General features: G+C 54.7%; 1 protein-coding gene across 1 annotated transcript in view; it reads left to right on the top strand.

Moving 5' to 3' along the window:
* LOC147091419 (uncharacterized) overlaps window positions 1-20692 on the top strand; it is a 127920-nt gene that overhangs the window by 81889 nt on the left and 25339 nt on the right. Inside the window, exons 6-7 of the mRNA XM_085976776.1 lie at window positions 759-884; window positions 1883-1911. Of these exons, the coding sequence (XP_085832902.1) occupies window positions 759-884; window positions 1883-1911 (155 nt within the window). The remainder of the gene's footprint in view (window positions 1-758; window positions 885-1882; window positions 1912-20692) is intronic.

The raw sequence follows: 20692 nt of genomic DNA, 5'->3' as shown, positions 1-20692 counted from the left end.
GAGAGAGTGAGGCAGTGGGATTAGTTTGGGATTGATACAGGGCTATGGGGAGAGAGCGGGACAGTGGGTTTGGTTCGGGATTGATACAGGTTTATGGGGAGAGAGTGGGGCAGTGGGATTAGTTTGGGATTGATACAGGGCTATCGGGAGAGAGTGGGGCAGTGGGATTAGTTTGGGGATTAATGCAGGGCTATGGGGAGAGAGCGGGGCAGTGGGATTAGTTTGGGGATTGATACAGGGCTATGGTGAGAGAGCGGGGCAGTGGGATTAGTTTGGGATTGATACAGGGCTATGGGGAGAGAGCGGGGCAGTGGGATTAGTTTGGGATTGATACAGGGCTATGGGGAGAGCACGGGGCAGTGGGATTAGTTTGGGATTGATACAGGGCTATGGTGAGAGAGCGGGGCAGTAGGATTAGTTTGGGATTGATACAGGGCTATGGGGAGAGAGCGGGGCAGTGGGATTAGTTTGGGATTGATACAGGGCTATGGGGAGAGAGCGGGGCAGTGGGATTAGTTTCGGATTGATACACGGCTATGGGGAGAGAGCGGGGCAGTGGGATTAGTTTGGGATTGATACAGGGCTATGGGGAGAGAGCGGGGCAGTGGGATTAGTTTGGGATTGATACAGGGCTATGGGTAGAGAACAGGTGAGGAAGGATGAGGCAGCCATCTTGGGTGGAGACCATTTTGCGAGGTGGCCATTTTGTGAGGCGTCCATTTTGTGAGTCGTGTTGAATAATGTCCTTTGTCTTGCAGACTCCACCTCAGTTTCTCTGGCCGTCATTTCTGCCATCTTGTTCTTGATTGTTGTCGCCACCACCGTCTGTTTATTGCAGGGGCGCAACAAGGAGGAACCCATCCAGCTGTCCTGTTTCAAGACAGGTAAGGTTGCAGCCTGCGGTGGGTCTCCGGCTGCGTGAGGGAGGGTGTGAAGCGGAGCGGAAGGGAGGGAGTGATGAATGGAGGGAGAGAGGGAGAGAGAGATGGAGGGGGTGGGAGGGAGAGAGACAGGGAGGGAGAGAGAGAGAGGGAGAGGGAGGGAGAGCGAGGGGGAGGGAGAGAGGGAGGGATGGGGAGAAAGGGAGTGGGAAGGAGGGAGAGAGGGAGGGAGAGAGAGAAGGAGGGTGGGAGGGGGAGGGAGAGAGGGTGGGATGGGGAGAAAGAGGGAGTGGGAGGGAGGGAGGGAGAGAGGGAGGGAGAGAATGATGGAGCGAGTGAGAGAGGGAGGGGGAGAGGAGGGATGGGGAGAGGAAGGGATGATGGGAGGGGGAGTGAGGGAGGGAGGGGTGAGAGGGGGAGGGAGGGACAGATGTAGGGGGAGAGGGAAGGAAAGAGAGAGAGAGAGAGAGAGAAGGAGGGAGTCCCAAGATGCTTCACAGGGGCGATTATCAAACATAAGGAGATATTAGGGACAGGAGATGGAAAGCCAGGTCAAAGAGGTCGGATTTAAGGAGCGTCTTAAAGGAGGAGAGAGAGGCGGAGAGGTTTAGGGAGGGAATTCCAGAGCTTGGGGCCCAGGCAGCTGAAGGCACGGCCGCCAATGGTGGAGCGATTAAAATCGGGGATGCTCAAGAGGCCAGAACTGGAGGAGTGCAGAGATAGGGAGGGTTGTAGGGCCTGGAGGAGGTTACAGAGATAGGGAGGGTTGTAGGGGCTGGAGGAGGTTACAGAGATAGGGAGGGTTGTAGGGGCTGGAGGAGGTTACAGAGATAGGGAGGGTTGTTGAGGATGGAGGAGTTAGAGAGATAGGGAGTGTTGTAGGTGCTGGAGGTGGTTCCAGAGATTGGCAGGGGCCGAGAGGCCAGGGAGATTCTAGAGTTGGGACTGCTCTTGTATTTAATCTGCTGGTTTCTGAAAACTCTCTCTCTTCTTCTCCGTAGTGCTCAAAACGTGCATCACTGACACAGAGGTAATGTATAACAGTGAAGTACGTCCCACTCCATATCCTTCCCCAGTGTGTTCCCTCTCTATCCCTCTGTTCCCCAGTGTATTCCCTCTCTATCCCTGTTCCCCAGTGTGTTCCCTCTCTATCCCTCTGTTCCACAGTGTGTTCCCTCTCTATCCCTCTGTTCCCCAGTGAGTTCCCTCTCTATTCCTCTGTTCCCCAGTGTGTTCCCTCTCTATCCCTCTGTTCCCCAGTGTTCCCTCTCTATCCCTTTGTTCCCCAGTGTGTTCCCTCTCTATCCCTCTGTTCGCCAGTGTGTTCCCTCTCTATCCCTCTGTTCCCCAGTGTGCTCCCTCTCTATCCCTCTGTTCCCCAGTGTGTTCCCTCTCTATCCCTCTGTTCCCCAGTGTGTTCCCTCTCTATCCCTGTTCCCCAGTGTGTTCCCTCTCTATCACTCTGTTCCCCAGTGTGTTCCCTCTCTATCCCTCTGTTCCCCAGTGTGTTCCCTCTCTATCCCTCTGTGCCCCAGTGTGCTCCCTCTCTATCCCTCTGTTCCCCAGTGTGTTCCCTCTCTATCCCTCTGTTCCCCAGTGTGTTCCCTCTCTATCCCTGTTCCCCAGTGTGTTCCCTCTCTATCACTCTGTTCCCCAGTGTGTTCCCTCTCTATCCCTCTGTTCCACAGTGTGTTCCCTCTCTATCCCTCTGTTCCCCAGTGTGTTCCCTCTCTATCCCTCTGTTCCCCAGTGTGTTCCCTCTCTATCCCTCTGCTCCCCAGTGTGTTCCCTCTCTATCCCTCTGTTCCCCAGTGTGTTCCCTCTCTATCCCTGTTCCCCAGTGTGTTCCCTCTCTATCCCTCTGTTCCCCAGTTTGTTCTCTCTCTATCCCTCTGTTCCCCAGTGTGTTCCCTCTCTATCCCTCTGTGCCCCAGTGTGTTCCCTCTCTATCCCTCTGTTCCCCAGTGTGTTCCCTCTCTATCCCTCTGTTCCCCAGTGTGTTCCCTCTCTATCCCTCTGTTCCCCAGTGTGTTCCCTCTCTATCCCTCTGCTCCCCAGTCTGTCCCCTCTCCATCCCTCTGTGCCCCAGTGTGTTCCCTCTCTATCGCTCTGTTCCCCAGTGTGTTCCCTCTCTATCCCTGTTCCCCAGTATGTTCCCTCTCTATCCCTCTGTTCCCCAGTGTGTTCCCTCTCTATCCCTCTATTCCCCAGTGTGTTCACTCTCTATCCCTCTGTTCCCCAGTGTGTTCCCTCTCTATCCCTGTTCCCCAGTGTGTTCCCTCTCTATCCCTCTGTTCCCCAGTGTGTTCCCTCTCTATCCCTCTATTCCCCAGTGTGTTCCCTCTCTCTCCCTCCGTTCCTCAGTGTGTTCCCTCTCTATCCCTCTGTTCCCAAGTGTGTTCTCTCTCTATCCCTCTGTTCCCCAGTGTGTTCCCTCTCTATCCCTCTGTACCCCAGTGTATTCCCTCTCTATCCCTCTGTACCCCAGTGTATTCCCTCTCTATCCCTCTGTTCCCCAGTGTGTTCCCTCTCTACCCCTCTGTTCCCCAGTGTGTTCCCTCTCTATCCCTCTGTTCCCCAGTGCGTTCCCTCTCTATCCCTCTGTTCCACAGTGTGTTCCCTCTCTATCCCTTTGTTCCCCAGTGTGTTCCCTCTCTATCCCTCTGTTCCCCAGTGTGTTCCCTCTCTATCCCTCTGTTCCCCAGTGTGTTCCCTCTCTATCACTCTGTTCCCCAGTGTGTTCCCTCTCTATCCCTTTGTTCTCCAGTGTGTTCCCTCTCTATCCCTCTGTTCCCCAGTGTGTTCCCTCTCTATCCCTCTGTTCTCCAGTGTGTTCTCTCTCTATCCCTCTGTTCCCCAGTGTGTTCCCTCTCTATCCCTCTGTTCCCCAGTGTGTTCTCTCTCTATCCCTCTGTTCCCCAGTGTGTTCCCTCTCTATCCCTCTGTTCCCCAGTGTGTTCTCTCTCTATCCCTCTGTTCCCCAGTGTGTTCCCTCTCCATCGCTCTGTTCCCCAGTGTGTTCCCTCTCTATCGCTCTGTTCCCCAGTGTTCCCTCTCTATCCCTCTGTTCCCCAGTGTATTCCCTCTCTATCCCTGTTCCCCAGTGTGTTCCCTCTCTATCCCTCTGTTCCACAGTGTGTTCCCTCTCTATCCCTCTGTGCCCCAGTGTGTTCCCTCTCTCTCCCTCTGTTCCCCAGTGTTCCCTCTCTATCCCTCTGTTCCCCAGTGTATTCCCTCTCTATCCCTGTTCCCCAGTGTGTTCCCTCTCTATCCCTCTGTTCCACAGTGTGTTCCCTCTCTATCCCTCTGTTCCCCAGTGTGTTCCCTCTCTATCCCTCTGTTCCCCAGTGTGTTCCCTCTCTATCCCTCTGTTCCACAGTGTGTTCCCTCTCTATCCCTCTGTTCCCCAGTGTGTTCCCTCTCTATCCCTCTGTTCCCCAGTGTGTTCCCTCTCTATCCCTGTTCCCCAGTGTGTTCCCTCTCTATCCCTCTGTTCCCCAGTGTGTTCCCTCTCCATCGCTCTGTTCCCCAGTGTGTTCCCTCTCTATCCCTCTGTTCCCCAGTGTGTTCCCTCTCTATCCCTCTGTTCCCCAGTGTGTTCCCTCTCTATCCCTCTGTTCCCCAGTGTGTTCCCTCTCTATCCCTCTGTTCCCCAGTGTGTTCCCTCTCTATCCCTGTTCCCCAGTGTGTTCCCTCTCTATCCCTCTGTTCCCCAGTGTGTTCTCTCTCTATCCCTCTGTTCCCCAGTGTGTTCCCTCTCCATCGCTCTGTTCCCCAGTGTGTTCCCTCTCTATCCCTCTGTTCCCCAGTGTGTTCCCTCTCCATCGCTCTGTTCCCCAGTGTGTTCCCTCTCTATCCCTCTGTTCCCCAGTGTGTTCCCTCTCTATCCCTCTGTTCCCCAGTGTGTTCCCTCTCTATCCCTCTGTTCCCCAGTGTGTTCCCTCTCTATCCCTCTGTTCCCCAGTGTGTTCCCTCTCTATCCTTCTATTCCCCAGTGTGTTCCCTCTCTATCCCTCTGTTCCCCAGTGTGTTCCCTCTCTATCCCTGTTCCCCAGTGTATTCCCTCTCTATCCCTCTGTTCCCCAGTGTGTTCCCTCTCTATCCCTCTGTTCCCCAGTGTGTTCCCTCTCTATCCCTCTGTTCCCCAGTATGTTCCCTCTCTATCCCTCTGTTCCCCAGTGTGTTCCCTCTCTATCCCTCTGTTCCCCAGTGTGTTCCCTCTCTATCCCTCTGTTCCCCAGTGTGTTCCCTCTCTATCCCTCTGTGCCCCAGTGTGTTCCCTCTCTATCCCTCTGTTCCCCAGTGTGTTCCCTCTCTATCCCTCTGTTCCCCAGTGTGTTCCCTCTCTATCCCTCTGTTCCCCAGTGTGTTCCCTCTCTATCCCTCTGTTCCCCAGTGTGTTCCCTCTCTATCCCTCTGTTCCACAGTGTGTTCCCTCTCTACCCCTCTGTTCCCCAGTGTGTTCCCTCTCTATCCCTCTGTTCCCCAGTGTGTTCCCTCTCTATCCCTCTGTTCCCCAGTGTGTTCCCTCTCTATCCCTCTGTTCCCCAGTGTGTTCCCTCTCTATCCCTCTGTTCCCCAGTGTGTTCTCTCTATCCCTCTGTTCCACAGTGTGTTCCCTCTCTATCCCTATGTTCCCCAGTGTGTTCCCTCTCTATCCCTCTGTTCCCCAGTGTGTTCCCTCTCTATCCCTCTGTTCCCCAGTGTGTTCCCTCTCTATCCCTCTGTTCCCCAGTGTGTTCCCTCTCTATCCCTCTGTTCCCCAGTGTGTTCCCTCTCTATCCCTCTGTTCCACAGTGTGTTCCCTCTCTATCCCTCTGTTCCCCAGTGTGTTCTCTATCTATCCCTCTGTTCCCCAGTCTGTCCCCTCTCTATCCCTCTGTGCCCCAGTGTGTTCCCTCTCTATCCCTCTGTTCCCCAGTGTGTTCCCTCTCTCTCCCTCCGTTCCCCAGTGGGCTCCCTCTCTATCCCCCTGTTCCCCAGTGTGTTCCCTCTCTCTCCCTCCGTTCCCCAGTGGGCTCCCTCTCTATCCCCCTGTTCCCCAGTGTGTTCCCTCTCTATCCCTCTGTTCCCCAGTGTGTTCCCTCTCTATCCCTCTGTTCCCCAGTGTGTTCTCTCTCTATCCCTCTGTTTGCCAGTGTGTTCCCTCTCTATCCCTCTGTTCCCCAGTGTGTTCCCTCTCTATCCCTGTTCCCCAGTGTGTTCCCTCTCTATCCCTCTGTTCCCCAGTGTGTTCCCTCTCTATCCCTCTGTTCCCCAGTGTGTTCTCTCTCTATCCCTCTGTTCGCCAGTGTGTTCCCTCTCTATCCCTCTGTTCCCCAGTGTGCTCCCTCTCTATCCCCCTGTTCGCCAGTGTGTTCCCTCTCTATCCCTCTGTTCCCCAGTGTGTTCCCTCTCTATCCCTCTGTTCCCCAGTGTGTTCCCTCTCTATCCCTCTGTTCCACAGTGTGTTCCCTCTCTATCCCTCTGTTCCACAGTGTGTTCCCTCTCTATCCCTCTGTTCCCCAGTGTGTTCCCTCTCTATCCCTCTGTTCCCCTGTGTATTCCCTCTCTATCCCTGTTCCCCAGTGTGTTCCCTCTCTATCCCTCTGTTCCCCAGTGTGTTCCCTCTCTATCCCTCTGTTCCCCAGTGTGTTCCCTCTCTATCCCTCTGTTCCCCAGTGTGTTCCCTCTCTATCCCTCTGTGCCCCAGTATGTTCCCTCTCTATCCCTCTGTTCCCCAGTGTGTTCCCTCTCTATCCCTCTGTTCCCCAGTGTGTTCCCTCTCTATCCCTCTGTTCCCCAGTGTGTTCCCGCTCTATCCCTCTGTTCCCCAGTGTGTTCCCTCTCTATCCCTCTGTTCCCCAGTGTGTTCTCTCTCTATCCCTCTGTTCCCCAGTGTGTTCCCTCTCTATCCCTCTGTTCCCCAGTGTATTCCCTCTCTATCCCTGTTCCCCGGTGTGTTCCCTCTCTATCCCTCTGTTCCCCAGTGTGTTCCCTCTCTATCCCTCTGTTCCCCAGTGTGTTCCCTCTCTATCCCTCTGTTCCCCAGTGTGTTCCCTCTCTATCCCTCTGTTCCCCAGTGTGTTCCCTCTCTATCCCTTTGTTCCCCAGTGTGTTCCCTCTCTATCCCTGTTCCCCAGTGTGTCCCCTCTCTATCCCTTTGTTCCCCAGTGTGTTCCCTCTCTATCCCTCTGTTCCCCAGTGTGTTCCCTCTCTATCCCTTTGTTCCCCAGTGTGTTCCCTCTCTATCCCTCTGTTCCCCAGTATGTTCTCTCTATCCCTCTGTTCCCCAGTGTGTTCCCTCTCTATTCCTCTGTACCCCAGTGTGTTCCCTCTCTATCCCTCTGTTCCCCAGTGTGTTCCCTCTCTATCCCTCTGTTCCCCAGTGTGTTCCCTCTCTATCCCTGTTCCCCAGTGTGTTCCCTCTCTATCCCTCTGTTCCCCAGTGTGTTCCCTCTCTATCCCTCTGTTCCCCAGTGTGTTCCCTCTCTATCCCTCTGTTCCACAGTGTGTTCCCTCTCTATCCCTCTGTTCCCCAGTGTGTTCTCTATCTATCCCTCTGTTCCCCAGTCTGTTCCCTCTCTATTCCTCTGTACCCCAGTGTGTTCCCTCTCTATCCCTCTGTTCCCCAGTGTGTTCCCTCTCTATCCCTGTTCCCCAGTGTGTCCCCTCTCTATCCCTTTGTTCCCCAGTGTGTTCCCTCTCTATCCCTCTGTTCCCCAGTGTGTTCCCTCTCTCTCCCTCCGTTCCCCAGTGTGTTCCCTCTCTATCCCTCTGTTCCCCAGTGTGTTCTCTCTCTATCCCTCTGTTCCCCAGTGTGCTCCCTCTCCATCCCCCTGTTCGCCAGTGTGTTCCCTCTCTATCCCTCTGTTCCCCAGTGTGATCCCTCTCTACCCCTCTGTTCCCCAGTGTGTTCCCTCTCTATCCCTCTGTTCCCCAGTATGTTCCCTCTCTATCCCTCTGTTCCCCAGTGTGCTCCCTCTCCATCCCCCTGTTCGCCAGTGTGTTCCCTCTCTATCCCTCTGTTCCCCAGTTTGCTCCCTCTCCATCCCCCTGTTCGCCAGTGTGTTCCCTCTCTATCCCTCTGTTCCCCAGTGTGTTCCCTCTCTATCCCTCTGTTCCCCAGTGTGTTCCCTCTCTATCCCTCTGTTCCCCAGTGTGTTCCCTCTCTATCCCTCTGTTCCCCAGTGTGTTCCCTCTCTATCCCTCTGTTCCCCAGTGTGTTCCCTCTCTATCCCTCTGTTCCCCAGTGTGTTCCCTCTCTATCCCTCTGTTCCCCAGTGTGTTCCCTCTCTATCCCTCTGTTCCCCAGTGTGTTCCCTCTCTATCCCTCTGTTCCCCAGTGTGTTCCCTCTCTATCCCTCTGTTCCCCAGTGTGTTCGCTCTCTATCCCTCTGTTCCCCAGTGTGTTCTCTCTCTATCCCTCTGTTCCCCAGTGTGTTCCCTCTCTATCCCTCTGTTCCCCAGTGTATTCCCTCTCTATCCCTGTTCCCCAGTGTGTTCCCTCTCTATCCCTCTGTTCCACAGTGTGTTCCCTCTCTATCCCTCTGTGCCCCAGTATGTTCCCTCTCTATCCCTCTGTTCCCCAGTGTGTTCCCTCTCTATTCCTCTGTTCCCCAGTGTGTTCCCTCTCTATCCCTCTGTTCCCCAGTGTGTTCTCTCTATCCCTCTGTTCCCCAGTGTGTTCCCTCTCTATCCCTCTGTTCCCCAGTGTGTTCCCTCTCTATCCCTCTGTTCCCCAGTGTGTTCCCTCTCTATCCCTCTGTTCCCCAGTGTGTTCCCTCTCTATCACTCTGTTCCCCAGTGTGTTCCCTCTCTATCCCCCTGTTCCCCAGTGTGTTCCCTCTCTATCCCTCTGTTCCCCAGTGTGTTCCCTCTCTATCCCTCTGTTCCCCAGTGTGTTCCCTCTCTATCCCTCTGTTCCCCAGTGTATTCCCTCTCTATCCCTGTTCCCCGGTGTGTTCCCTCTCTATCCCTCTGTTCCACAGTGTGTTCCCTCTCTATCCCTCTGTTCCCCAGTGTGTTCCCTCTCTATCCCTCTGTGCCCCAGTGTGTTCCCTCTCTATCCCTCTGTTCCCCAGTGTGTTCCCTCTCTATCCCTCTGTTCCCCAGTGTGTTCCCTCTCTATCCCTCTGTTCCCCAGTGTGTTCCCGCTCTATCCCTCTGTTCCCCAGTGTGTTCCCTCTCTATCCCTCTGTTCCCCAGTGTGTTCTCTCTCTATCCCTCTGTTCCCCAGTGTGTTCCCTCTCTATCCCTCTGTTCCCCAGTGTATTCCCTCTCTATCCCTGTTCCCCGGTGTGTTCCCTCTCTATCCCTCTGTTCCCCAGTGTGTTCCCTCTCTATCCCTCTGTTCCCCAGTGTGTTCCCTCTCTATCCCTCTGTTCCCCAGTGTGTTCCCTCTCTATCCCTCTGTTCCCCAGTGTGTTCCCTCTCTATCCCTTTGTTCCCCAGTGTGTTCCCTCTCTATCCCTGTTCCCCAGTGTGTCCCCTCTCTATCCCTTTGTTCCCCAGTGTGTTCCCTCTCTATCCCTCTGTTCCCCAGTGTGTTCCCTCTCTATCCCTTTGTTCCCCAGTGTGTTCCCTCTCTATCCCTCTGTTCCCCAGTGTGTTCCCTCTCTATCCCTCTGTTCCCCAGTGTGTTCCCTCTCTATCCCTCTGTTCCCCAGTGTGTTCCCTCTCTATTCCTCTGTACCCCAGTGTGTTCCCTCTCTATCCCTCTGTTCCCCAGTGTGTTCCCTCTCTATCCCTCTGTTCCCCAGTGTATTCCCTCTCTATCCCTGTTCCCCGGTGTGTTCCCTCTCTATCCCTCTGTTCCACAGTGTGTTCCCTCTCTATCCCTCTGTTCCCCAGTGTGTTCCCTCTCTATCCCTCTGTGCCCCAGTGTGTTCCCTCTCTATCCCTCTGTTCCCCAGTGTGTTCCCTCTCTATCCCTCTGTTCCCCAGTGTGTTCCCTCTCTATCCCTCTGTTCCCCAGTGTGTTCCCGCTCTATCCCTCTGTTCCCCAGTGTGTTCCCTCTCTATCCCTCTGTTCCCCAGTGTGTTCTCTCTCTATCCCTCTGTTCCCCAGTGTGTTCCCTCTCTATCCCTCTGTTCCCCAGTGTATTCCCTCTCTATCCCTGTTCCCCGGTGTGTTCCCTCTCTATCCCTCTGTTCCCCAGTGTGTTCCCTCTCTATCCCTCTGTTCCCCAGTGTGTTCCCTCTCTATCCCTCTGTTCCCCAGTGTGTTCCCTCTCTATCCCTCTGTTCCCCAGTGTGTTCCCTCTCTATCCCTTTGTTCCCCAGTGTGTTCCCTCTCTATCCCTGTTCCCCAGTGTGTCCCCTCTCTATCCCTGTGTTCCCCAGTGTGTTCCCTCTCTATCCCTCTGTTCCCCAGTGTGTTCCCTCTCTATCCCTTTGTTCCCCAGTGTGTTCCCTCTCTATCCCTCTGTTCCCCAGTATGTTCTCTCTATCCCTCTGTTCCCCAGTGTGTTCCCTCTCTATTCCTCTGTACCCCAGTGTGTTCCCTCTCTATCCCTCTGTTCCCCAGTGTGTTCCCTCTCTATCCCTCTGTTCCCCAGTGTGTTCCCTCTCTATCCCTGTTCCCCAGTGTGTTCCCTCTCTATCCCTCTGTTCCCCAGTGTGTTCCCTCTCTATCCCTCTGTTCCCCAGTGTGTTCCCTCTCTATCCCTCTGTTCCACAGTGTGTTCCCTCTCTATCCCTCTGTTCCCCAGTGTGTTCTCTATCTATCCCTCTGTTCCCCAGTCTGTTCCCTCTCTATTCCTCAGTACCCCAGTGTGTTCCCTCTCTATCCCTCTGTTCCCCAGTGTGTTCCCTCTCTATCCCTGTTCCCCAGTGTGTCCCCTCTCTATCCCTTTGTTCCCCAGTGTGTTCCCTCTCTATCCCTCTGTTCCCCAGTGTGTTCCCTCTCTCTCCCTCCGTTCCCCAGTGTGTTCCCTCTCTATCCCTCTGTTCCCCAGTGTGTTCTCTCTCTATCCCTCTGTTCCCCAGTGTGCTCCCTCTCCATCCCCCTGTTCGCCAGTGTGTTCCCTCTCTATCCCTCTGTTCCCCAGTGTGATCCCTCTCTACCCCTCTGTTCCCCAGTGTGTTCCCTCTCTATCCCTCTGTTCCCCAGTATGTTCCCTCTCTATCCCTCTGTTCCCCAGTGTGCTCCCTCTCCATCCCCCTGTTCGCCAGTGTGTTCCCTCTCTATCCCTCTGTTCCCCAGTTTGCTCCCTCTCCATCCCCCTGTTCGCCAGTGTGTTCCCTCTCTATCCCTCTGTTCCCCAGTGTGTTCCCTCTCTATCCCTCTGTTCCCCAGTGTGTTCCCTCTCTATCCCTCTGTTCCCCAGTGTGTTCCCTCTCTATCCCTCTGTTCCCCAGTGTGTTCCCTCTCTATCCCTCTGTTCCCCAGTGTGTTCCCTCTCTATCCCTCTGTTCCCCAGTGTGTTCCCTCTCTATCCCTCTGTTCCCCAGTGTGTTCCCTCTCTATCCCTCTGTTCCCCAGTGTGTTCCCTCTCTATCCCTCTGTTCCCCAGTGTGTTCCCTCTCTATCCCTCTGTTCCCCAGTGTGTTCGCTCTCTATCCCTCTGTTCCCCAGTGTGTTCTCTCTCTATCCCTCTGTTCCCCAGTGTGTTCCCTCTCTATCCCTCTGTTCCCCAGTGTATTCCCTCTCTATCCCTGTTCCCCAGTGTGTTCCCTCTCTATCCCTCTGTTCCACAGTGTGTTCCCTCTCTATCCCTCTGTGCCCCAGTATGTTCCCTCTCTATCCCTCTGTTCCCCAGTGTGTTCCCTCTCTATTCCTCTGTTCCCCAGTGTGTTCCCTCTCTATCCCTCTGTTCCCCAGTGTGTTCTCTCTATCCCTCTGTTCCCCAGTGTGTTCCCTCTCTATCCCTCTGTTCCCCAGTGTGTTCCCTCTCTATCCCTCTGTTCCCCAGTGTGTTCCCTCTCTATCCCTCTGTTCCCCAGTGTGTTCCCTCTCTATCACTCTGTTCCCCAGTGTGTTCCCTCTCTATCCCCCTGTTCCCCAGTGTGTTCCCTCTCTATCCCTCTGTTCCCCAGTGTGTTCCCTCTCTATCCCTCTGTTCCCCAGTGTGTTCCCTCTCTATCCCTCTGTTCCCCAGTGTATTCCCTCTCTATCCCTGTTCCCCGGTGTGTTCCCTCTCTATCCCTCTGTTCCACAGTGTGTTCCCTCTCTATCCCTCTGTTCCCCAGTGTGTTCCCTCTCTATCCCTCTGTTCCCCAGTGTGTTCCCTCTCTATCCCTCTGTTCCCCAGTGTGTTCCCTCTCTATCCCTCTGTTCCCCAGTGTGTTCCCTCTCTATCCCTCTGTTCCCCAGTGTGTTCCCTCTCTATCCCTGTTCCCCAGTGTGTTCCCTCTCTATCACTCTGTTCCCCAGTGTGTTCCCTCTCTATCCCTCTGTTCCCCAGTGTGTTCCCTCTCTATCCCTCTGTGCCCCAGTGTGTTCTCTCTCTATCCCTCTGTTCCCCAGTGTGTTCCCTCTCTATCCCTTTGTTCCCCAGTGTGTTCCCTCTCTATCCCTCTGCTCCCCAGTCTGTCCCCTCTCTATGCCTCTGCTCCCCAGTGTGTTCCCTCTCTATCCCTCTGCTCCCCAGTCTGTCCCCTCTCTATCCCTCTGTGCCCCAGTGTGTTCCCTCTCTATCCCTCTGTTCCCCAGTGTGTTCCCTCTCTATCCCTGTTCCCCAGTGTGTTCCCTCTCTATCCCTCTGTTCCCCAGTGTGTTCCCTCTCTATCCCTCTGTGCCCCAGTATGTTCCCTCTCTCTCCCTCCGTTCCTCAGTGTGTTCCCTCTCTATCCCTCTGTTCCCCAGTGTGTTCCCTCTCTATCCCTGTTCCCCAGTGTGTTCCCTCTCTATCCCTCTGTTCCCCAGTGTGTTCCCTCTCTATCCCTCTGTGCCCCAGTATGTTCCCTCTCTATCCCTCTGTTCCCCAGTGTGTTCCCTCTCTATCCCTCTGTTCCCAAGTGTGTTCTCTCTCTATCCCTCTGTTCCCCAGTGTGTTCCCTCTCTATCCCTCTATTCCCCAGTGTGTTCCCTCTCTCTCCCTCCGTTCCTCAGTGTGTTCCCTCTCTATCCCTCTGTTCCCCAGTGTGTTCCCTCTCTATCCCTCTGTTCCCAAGTGTGTTCTCTCTCTATCCCTCTGTTCCCCAGTGTGTTCCCTCTCTATCCCTCTGTACCCCAGTGTATTCCCTCTCTATCCCTCTGTTCCCCAGTGTATTCCCTCTCTATCCCTCTGTACCCCAGTGTATTCCCTCTCTATCCCTCTGTTCCCCAGTGTATTCCCTCTCTATCCCTCTGTTCCCCAGTGTGTTCTCACTCTATCCCTGTTCCCCAGTGTGTTCCCTCTCTATCCCTCTGTTCCACAGTGTGTTCCCTCTCTATCACTCTGTTCCCCAGTGTGTTCCCTCTCTATCCCTCTGTTCCCCAGTGTGTTCCCTCTGTAGCCCTCTGTTCCCCAGTGTGTTCCCTCTCTATCCCTGTTCCCCAGTGTGTTCCCTCTCTCTATCCCTCTGTGCCCCAGTGTGTTCCCTGTCTATCCCTCTGTTCCCCAGTGTGTTCCCTCTCTATCCCTCTGTTCCCCAGTGTGTTCTCTCTCTATCCCTCTGTTCCCCAGTGTGTTCCCTCTCCATCGCTCTGTTCCCCAGTGTGTTCCCTCTCTATCGCTCTGTTCCCCAGTGTTCCCTCTCTATCCCTCTGTTCCCCGGTGTATTCCCTCTCTATCCCTGTTCCCCAGTGTGTTCCCTCTCTATCCCTCTGTTCCACAGTGTGTTCCCTCTCTATCCCTCTGTGCCCCAGTGTGTTCCCTCTCTATCCCTCTGTTCCCCAGTGTGTTCCCTCTCTATCCCTCTGTTCCCCAGTGTGTTCTCTCTCTATCCCTGTTCCCCAGTGTGTTCCCTCTCCATCGCTCTGTTCCCCAGTGTGTTCCCTCTCTATCCCTCTGTTCCCCAGTGTGTTCCCTCTCCATCGCTCTGTTCCCCAGTGTGTTCCCTCTCTATCCCTCTGTTCCCCAGTGTGTTCCCTCTCTATCCCTCTGTTCCCCAGTGTGTTCCCTCTCTATCCCTCTGTTCCCCAGTGTGTTCCCTCTCTATCCCTCTGTTCCCCAGTGTGTTCCCTCTCTATCCCTCTGTTCCCCAGTGTGTTCCCTCTCTATCCCTCTGTTCCCAAGTGTGTTCTCTCTCTATCCCTCTGTTCCCCAGTGTGTTCCCTCTCTATCCCTCTGTACCCCAGTGTATTCCCTCTCTATCCCTCTGTTCCCCAGTGTATTCCCTCTCTATCCCTCTGTACCCCAGTGTATTCCCTCTCTATCCCTCTGTTCCCCAGTGTATTCCCTCTCTATCCCTCTGTTCCCCAGTGTGTTCTCACTCTATCCCTGTTCCCCAGTGTGTTCCCTCTCTATCCCTCTGTTCCACAGTGTGTTCCCTCTCTATCACTCTGTTCCCCAGTGTGTTCCCTCTCTATCCCTCTGTTCCCCAGTGTGTTCCCTCTGTATCCCTCTGTTCCCCAGTGTGTTCCCTCTCTATCCCTGTTCCCCAGTGTGTTCCCTCTCTCTATCCCTCTGTGCCCCAGTGTGTTCCCTGTCTATCCCTCTGTTCCCCAGTGTGTTCCCTCTCTATCCCTCTGTTCCCCAGTGTGTTCTCTCTCTATCCCTCTGTTCCCCAGTGTGTTCCCTCTCCATCGCTCTGTTCCCCAGTGTGTTCCCTCTCTATCGCTCTGTTCCCCAGTGTTCCCTCTCTATCCCTCTGTTCCCCGGTGTGTTCCCTCTCTATCCCTCTGTTCCCCAGTGTGTTCCCTCTCTATCCCTCTGTTCCCCAGTGTGTTCCCTCTCTATCCCTCTGTGCCCCAGTGTGTTCCCTCTCTATCCCTCTGTTCCCCAGTGTGTTCCCTCTCTATCCCTCTGTTCCCCAGTGTGTTCCCTCTCTATCCCTCTGTTCCCCAGTGTGTTCCCTCTCTATCCCTCTGTTCCCCAGTGTGTTCCCTCTCTATCCCTCTGTTCCACAGTGTGTTCCCTCTCTACCCCTCTGTTCCCCAGTGTGTTCCCTCTCTATCCCTCTGTTCCCCAGTGTGTTCCCTCTCTATCCCTCTGTTCCCCAGTGTGTTCCCTCTCTATCCCTCTGTTCCCCAGTGTGTTCCCTCTCTATCCCTCTGTTCCCCAGTGTGTTCTCTCTATCCCTCTGTTCCACAGTGTGTTCCCTCTCTATCCCTATGTTCCCCAGTGTGTTCCCTCTCTATCCCTCTGTTCCCCAGTGTGTTCCCTCTCTATCCCTCTGTTCCCCAGTGTGTTCCCTCTCTATCCCTCTGTTCCCCAGTGTGTTCCCTCTCTATCCCTCTGTTCCCCAGTGTGTTCCCTCTCTATCCCTCTGTTCCACAGTGTGTTCCCTCTCTATCCCTCTGTTCCCCAGTGTGTTCTCTATCTATCCCTCTGTTCCCCAGTCTGTCCCCTCTCTATCCCTCTGTGCCCCAGTGTGTTCCCTCTCTATCCCTCTGTTCCCCAGTGTGTTCCCTCTCTCTCCCTCCGTTCCCCAGTGGGCTCCCTCTCTATCCCCCTGTTCCCCAGTGTGTTCCCTCTCTCTCCCTCCGTTCCCCAGTGGGCTCCCTCTCTATCCCCCTGTTCCCCAGTGTGTTCCCTCTCTATCCCTCTGTTCCCCAGTGTGTTCCCTCTCTATCCCTCTGTTCCCCAGTGTGTTCTCTCTCTATCCCTCTGTTTGCCAGTGTGTTCCCTCTCTATCCCTCTGTTCCCCAGTGTGTTCCCTCTCTATCCCTGTTCCCCAGTGTGTTCCCTCTCTATCCCTCTGTTCCCCAGTGTGTTCCCTCTCTATCCCTCTGTTCCCCAGTGTGTTCTCTCTCTATCCCTCTGTTCGCCAGTGTGTTCCCTCTCTATCCCTCTGTTCCCCAGTGTGTTCCCTCTCTATCCCTGTTCCCCAGTGTGTTCCCTCTCTATCCCTCTGTTCCCCAGTGTGTTCTCTCTCTATCCCTCTGTTCGCCAGTGTGTTCCCTCTCTATCCCTCTGTTCCCCAGTGTGCTCCCTCTCTATCCCCCTGTTCGCCAGTGTGTTCCCTCTCTATCCCTCTGTTCCCCAGTGTGTTCCCTCTCTATCCCTCTGTTCCCCAGTGTGTTCCCTCTCTATCCCTCTGTTCCACAGTGTGTTCCCTCTCTATCCCTCTGTTCCACAGTGTGTTCCCTCTCTATGCCTCTGTTCCCCAGTGTGTTCCCTCTCTATCCCTCTGTTCCCCTGTGTATTCCCTCTCTATCCCTGTTCCCCAGTGTGTTCCCTCTCTATCCCTCTGTTCCCCAGTGTGTTCCCTCTCTATCCCTCTGTTCCCCAGTGTGTTCCCTCTCTATCCCTCTGTTCCCCAGTGTGTTCCCTCTCTATCCCTCTGTGCCCCAGTATGTTCCCTCTCTATCCCTCTGTTCCCCTGTGTGTTCCCTCTCTATCCCTCTGTTCCCCAGTGTGTTCCCTCTCTATCCCTCTGTTCCCCAGTGTGTTCCCGCTCTATCCCTCTGTTCCCCAGTGTGTTCCCTCTCTATCCCTCTGTTCCCCAGTGTGTTCTCTCTCTATCCCTCTGTTCCCCAGTGTGTTCCCTCTCTATCCCTCTGTTCCCCAGTGTATTCCCTCTCTATCCCTGTTCCCCGGTGTGTTCCCTCTCTATCCCTCTGTTCCCCAGTGTGTTCCCTCTCTATCCCTCTGTTCCCCAGTGTGTTCCCTCTCTATCCCTCTGTCCCCAGTGTGTTCCCTCTCTATCCCTCTGTTCCCCAGTGTGTTCCCTCTCTATCCCTTTGTTCCCCAGTGTGTTCCCTCTCTATCCCTGTTCCCCAGTGTGTCCCCTCTCTATCCCTTTGTTCCCCAGTGTGTTCCCTCTCTATCCCTCTGTTCCCCAGTGTGTTCCCTCTCTATCCCTTTGTTCCCCAGTGTGTTCCCTCTCTATCCCTCTGTTCCCCAGTATGTTCTCTCTATCCCTCTGTTCCCCAGTGTGTTCCCTCTCTATTCCTCTGTACCCCAGTGTGTTCCCTCTCTATCCCTCTGTTCCCCAGTGTGTTCCCTCTGTATCCCTCTGTTCCCCAGTGTGTTCCCTCTCTATCCCTGTTCCCCAGTGTGTTCCCTCTCTATCCCTCTGTTCCCCAGTGTGTTCCCTCTCTATCCCTCTGTTCCCCAGTGTGTTCCCTCTCTATCCCTCTGTTCCACAGTGTGTTCCCTCTCTATCCCTCTGTTCCCCAGTGTGTTCTCTATCTATCCCTCTGTTCCCCAGTCTGTTCCCTCTCTATTCCTCTGTACCCCAGTGTGTTCCCTCTCTATCCCTCTGTTCCCCAGTGTGTTCCCTCTCTATCCCTGTTCCCCAGTGTGTCCCCTCTCTATCCCTTTGTTCCCCAGTGTGTTCCCTCTCTATCCCTCTGTTCCCCAGTGTGTTCCCTCTCTCTCCCTCCGTTCCCCAGTGTGTTCCCTCTCTATCCCTCTGTTCCCCAGTATGTTCCCTCTCTATCCCTCTGTTCCCCAGTGTGCTCCCTCTCCATCCCCCTGTTCGCCAGTGTGTTCCCTCTCTATCCCTCTGTTCCCCAGTGTGCTCCCTCTCCATCCCCCTGTTCGCCAGTGTGTTCCCTCTCTATCCCTCTGTTCCCCAGTGTGTTCCCTCTCTATCCCTCTGTTCCCCAGTGTGTTCCCTCTCTATCCCTCTGTTCCCCAGTGTGTTCCCTCTCTATCCCTCTGTTCCCCAGTGTGTTCCCTCTCTATCCCTCTGTTCCCCAGTGTGTTCCCTCTCTATCCCTCTGTTCCCCAGTGTGTTCCCTCTCTATCCCTCTGTTCCCCAGTGTGTTCCCTCTCTATCCCTCTGTTCCCCAGTGTGTTCCCTCTCTATCCCTCTGTTCCCCAGTGTGTTCCCTCTCTATCCCTCTGTTCCCCAGTGTGTTCCCTCTCTATCCCTCTGTTCCCCAGTGTGTTCTCTCTCTATCCCTCTGTTCCCCAGTGTGTTCCCTCTCTATCCCTCTGTTCCCCAGTGTATTCCCTCTCTATCCCTGTTCCCCAGTGTGTTCCCTCTCTATCCCTCTGTTCCACAGTGTGTTCCCTCTCTATCCCTCTGTGCCCCAGTATGTTCCCTCTCTATCCCTCTGTTCCCCAGTGTGTTCCCTCTCTATTCCTCTGTTCCCCAGTGTGTTCCCTCTCTATCCCTCTGTTCCCCAGTGTGTTCTCTCTATCCCTCTGTTCCCCAGTGTGTTCCCTCTCTATCCCTCTGTTCCCCAGTGTGTTCCCTCTCTATCCCTCTGTTCCCCAGTGTGTTCCCTCTCTATCCCTCTGTTCCCCAGTGTGTTCCCTCTCTATCACTCTGTTCCCCAGTGTGTTCCCTCTCTATCCCCTGTTCCCCAGTGTGTTCCCTCTCTATCCCTCTGTTCCCCAGTGTGTTCCCTCTCTATCCCTCTGTTCCCCAGTGTGTTCCCTCTCTATCCCTCTGTTCCCCAGTGTGTTCTCTCTCTATCCCTCTGTTCGCCAGTGTGTTCCCTCTCTATCCCTCTGTTCCCCAGTGTGTTCCCTCTCTATCCCTGTTCCCCAGTGTGTTCCCTCTCTATCCCTCTGTTCCCCAGTGTGTTCTCTCTCTATCCCTCTGTTCGCCAGTGTGTTCCCTCTCTATCCCTCTGTTCCCCAGTGTGCTCCCTCTCTATCCCCCTGTTCGCCAGTGTGTTCCCTCTCTATCCCTCTGTTCCCCAGTGTGTTCCCTCTCTATCCCTCTGTTCCCCAGTGTGTTCCCTCTCTATCCCTCTGTTCCACAGTGTGTTCCCTCTCTATCCCTCTGTTCCACAGTGTGTTCCCTCTCTATGCCTCTGTTCCCCAGTGTGTTCCCTCTCTATCCCTCTGTTCCCCTGTGTATTCCCTCTCTATCCCTGTTCCCCAGTGTGTTCCCTCTCTATCCCTCTGTTCCCCAGTGTGTTCCCTCTCTATCCCTCTGTTCCCCAGTGTGTTCCCTCTCTATCCCTCTGTTCCCCAGTGTGTTCCCTCTCTATCCCTCTGTGCCCCAGTATGTTCCCTCTCTATCCCTCTGTTCCCCTGTGTGTTCCCTCTCTATCCCTCTGTTCCCCAGTGTGTTCCCTCTCTATCCCTCTGTTCCCCAGTGTGTTCCCGCTCTATCCCTCTGTTCCCCAGTGTGTTCCCTCTCTATCCCTCTGTTCCCCAGTGTGTTCTCTCTCTATCCCTCTGTTCCCCAGTGTGTTCCCTCTCTATCCCTCTGTTCCCCAGTGTATTCCCTCTCTATCCCTGTTCCCCGGTGTGTTCCCTCTCTATCCCTCTGTTCCCCAGTGTGTTCCCTCTCTATCCCTCTGTTCCCCAGTGTGTTCCCTCTCTATCCCTCTGTCCCCAGTGTGTTCCCTCTCTATCCCTCTGTTCCCCAGTGTGTTCCCTCTCTATCCCTTTGTTCCCCAGTGTGTTCCCTCTCTATCCCTGTTCCCCAGTGTGTCCCCTCTCTATCCCTTTGTTCCCCAGTGTGTTCCCTCTCTATCCCTCTGTTCCCCAGTGTGTTCCCTCTCTATCCCTTTGTTCCCCAGTGTGTTCCCTCTCTATCCCTCTGTTCCCCAGTATGTTCTCTCTATCCCTCTGTTCCCCAGTGTGTTCCCTCTCTATTCCTCTGTACCCCAGTGTGTTCCCTCTCTATCCCTCTGTTCCCCAGTGTGTTCCCTCTGTATCCCTCTGTTCCCCAGTGTGTTCCCTCTCTATCCCTGTTCCCCAGTGTGTTCCCTCTCTATCCCTCTGTTCCCCAGTGTGTTCCCTCTCTATCCCTCTGTTCCCCAGTGTGTTCCCTCTCTATCCCTCTGTTCCACAGTGTGTTCCCTCTCTATCCCTCTGTTCCCCAGTGTGTTCTCTATCTATCCCTCTGTTCCCCAGTCTGTTCCCTCTCTATTCCTCTGTACCCCAGTGTGTTCCCTCTCTATCCCTCTGTTCCCCAGTGTGTTCCCTCTCTATCCCTGTTCCCCAGTGTGTCCCCTCTCTATCCCTTTGTTCCCCAGTGTGTTCCCTCTCTATCCCTCTGTTCCCCAGTGTGTTCCCTCTCTCTCCCTCCGTTCCCCAGTGTGTTCCCTCTCTATCCCTCTGTTCCCCAGTATGTTCCCTCTCTATCCCTCTGTTCCCCAGTGTGCTCCCTCTCCATCCCCCTGTTCGCCAGTGTGTTCCCTCTCTATCCCTCTGTTCCCCAGTGTGCTCCCTCTCCATCCCCCTGTTCGCCAGTGTGTTCCCTCTCTATCCCTCTGTTCCCCAGTGTGTTCCCTCTCTATCCCTCTGTTCCCCAGTGTGTTCCCTCTCTATCCCTCTGTTCCCCAGTGTGTTCCCTCTCTATCCCTCTGTTCCCCAGTGTGTTCCCTCTCTATCCCTCTGTTCCCCAGTGTGTTCCCTCTCTATCCCTCTGTTCCCCAGTGTGTTCCCTCTCTATCCCTCTGTTCCCCAGTGTGTTCCCTCTCTATCCCTCTGTTCCCCAGTGTGTTCCCTCTCTATCCCTCTGTTCCCCAGTGTGTTCCCTCTCTATCCCTCTGTTCCCCAGTGTGTTCCCTCTCTATCCCTCTGTTCCCCAGTGTGTTCTCTCTCTATCCCTCTGTTCCCCAGTGTGTTCCCTCTCTATCCCTCTGTTCCCCAGTGTATTCCCTCTCTATCCCTGTTCCCCAGTGTGTTCCCTCTCTATCCCTCTGTTCCACAGTGTGTTCCCTCTCTATCCCTCTGTGCCCCAGTATGTTCCCTCTCTATCCCTCTGTTCCCCAGTGTGTTCCCTCTCTATTCCTCTGTTCCCCAGTGTGTTCCCTCTCTATCCCTCTGTTCCCCAGTGTGTTCTCTCTATCCCTCTGTTCCCCAGTGTGTTCCCTCTCTATCCCT

The sequence above is a fragment of the Somniosus microcephalus genome, unplaced genomic scaffold (assembly GCF_052327205.1).
Source record: "Somniosus microcephalus isolate GS21.2 unplaced genomic scaffold, FLI_Smic_1.0 unresolved_chr3, whole genome shotgun sequence".
NCBI lineage: Eukaryota > Metazoa > Chordata > Chondrichthyes > Squaliformes > Somniosidae > Somniosus > Somniosus microcephalus.
Note: the sequence above shows the minus strand (reverse complement) of the source record. Positions and strands in the feature narration are given on the sequence as shown.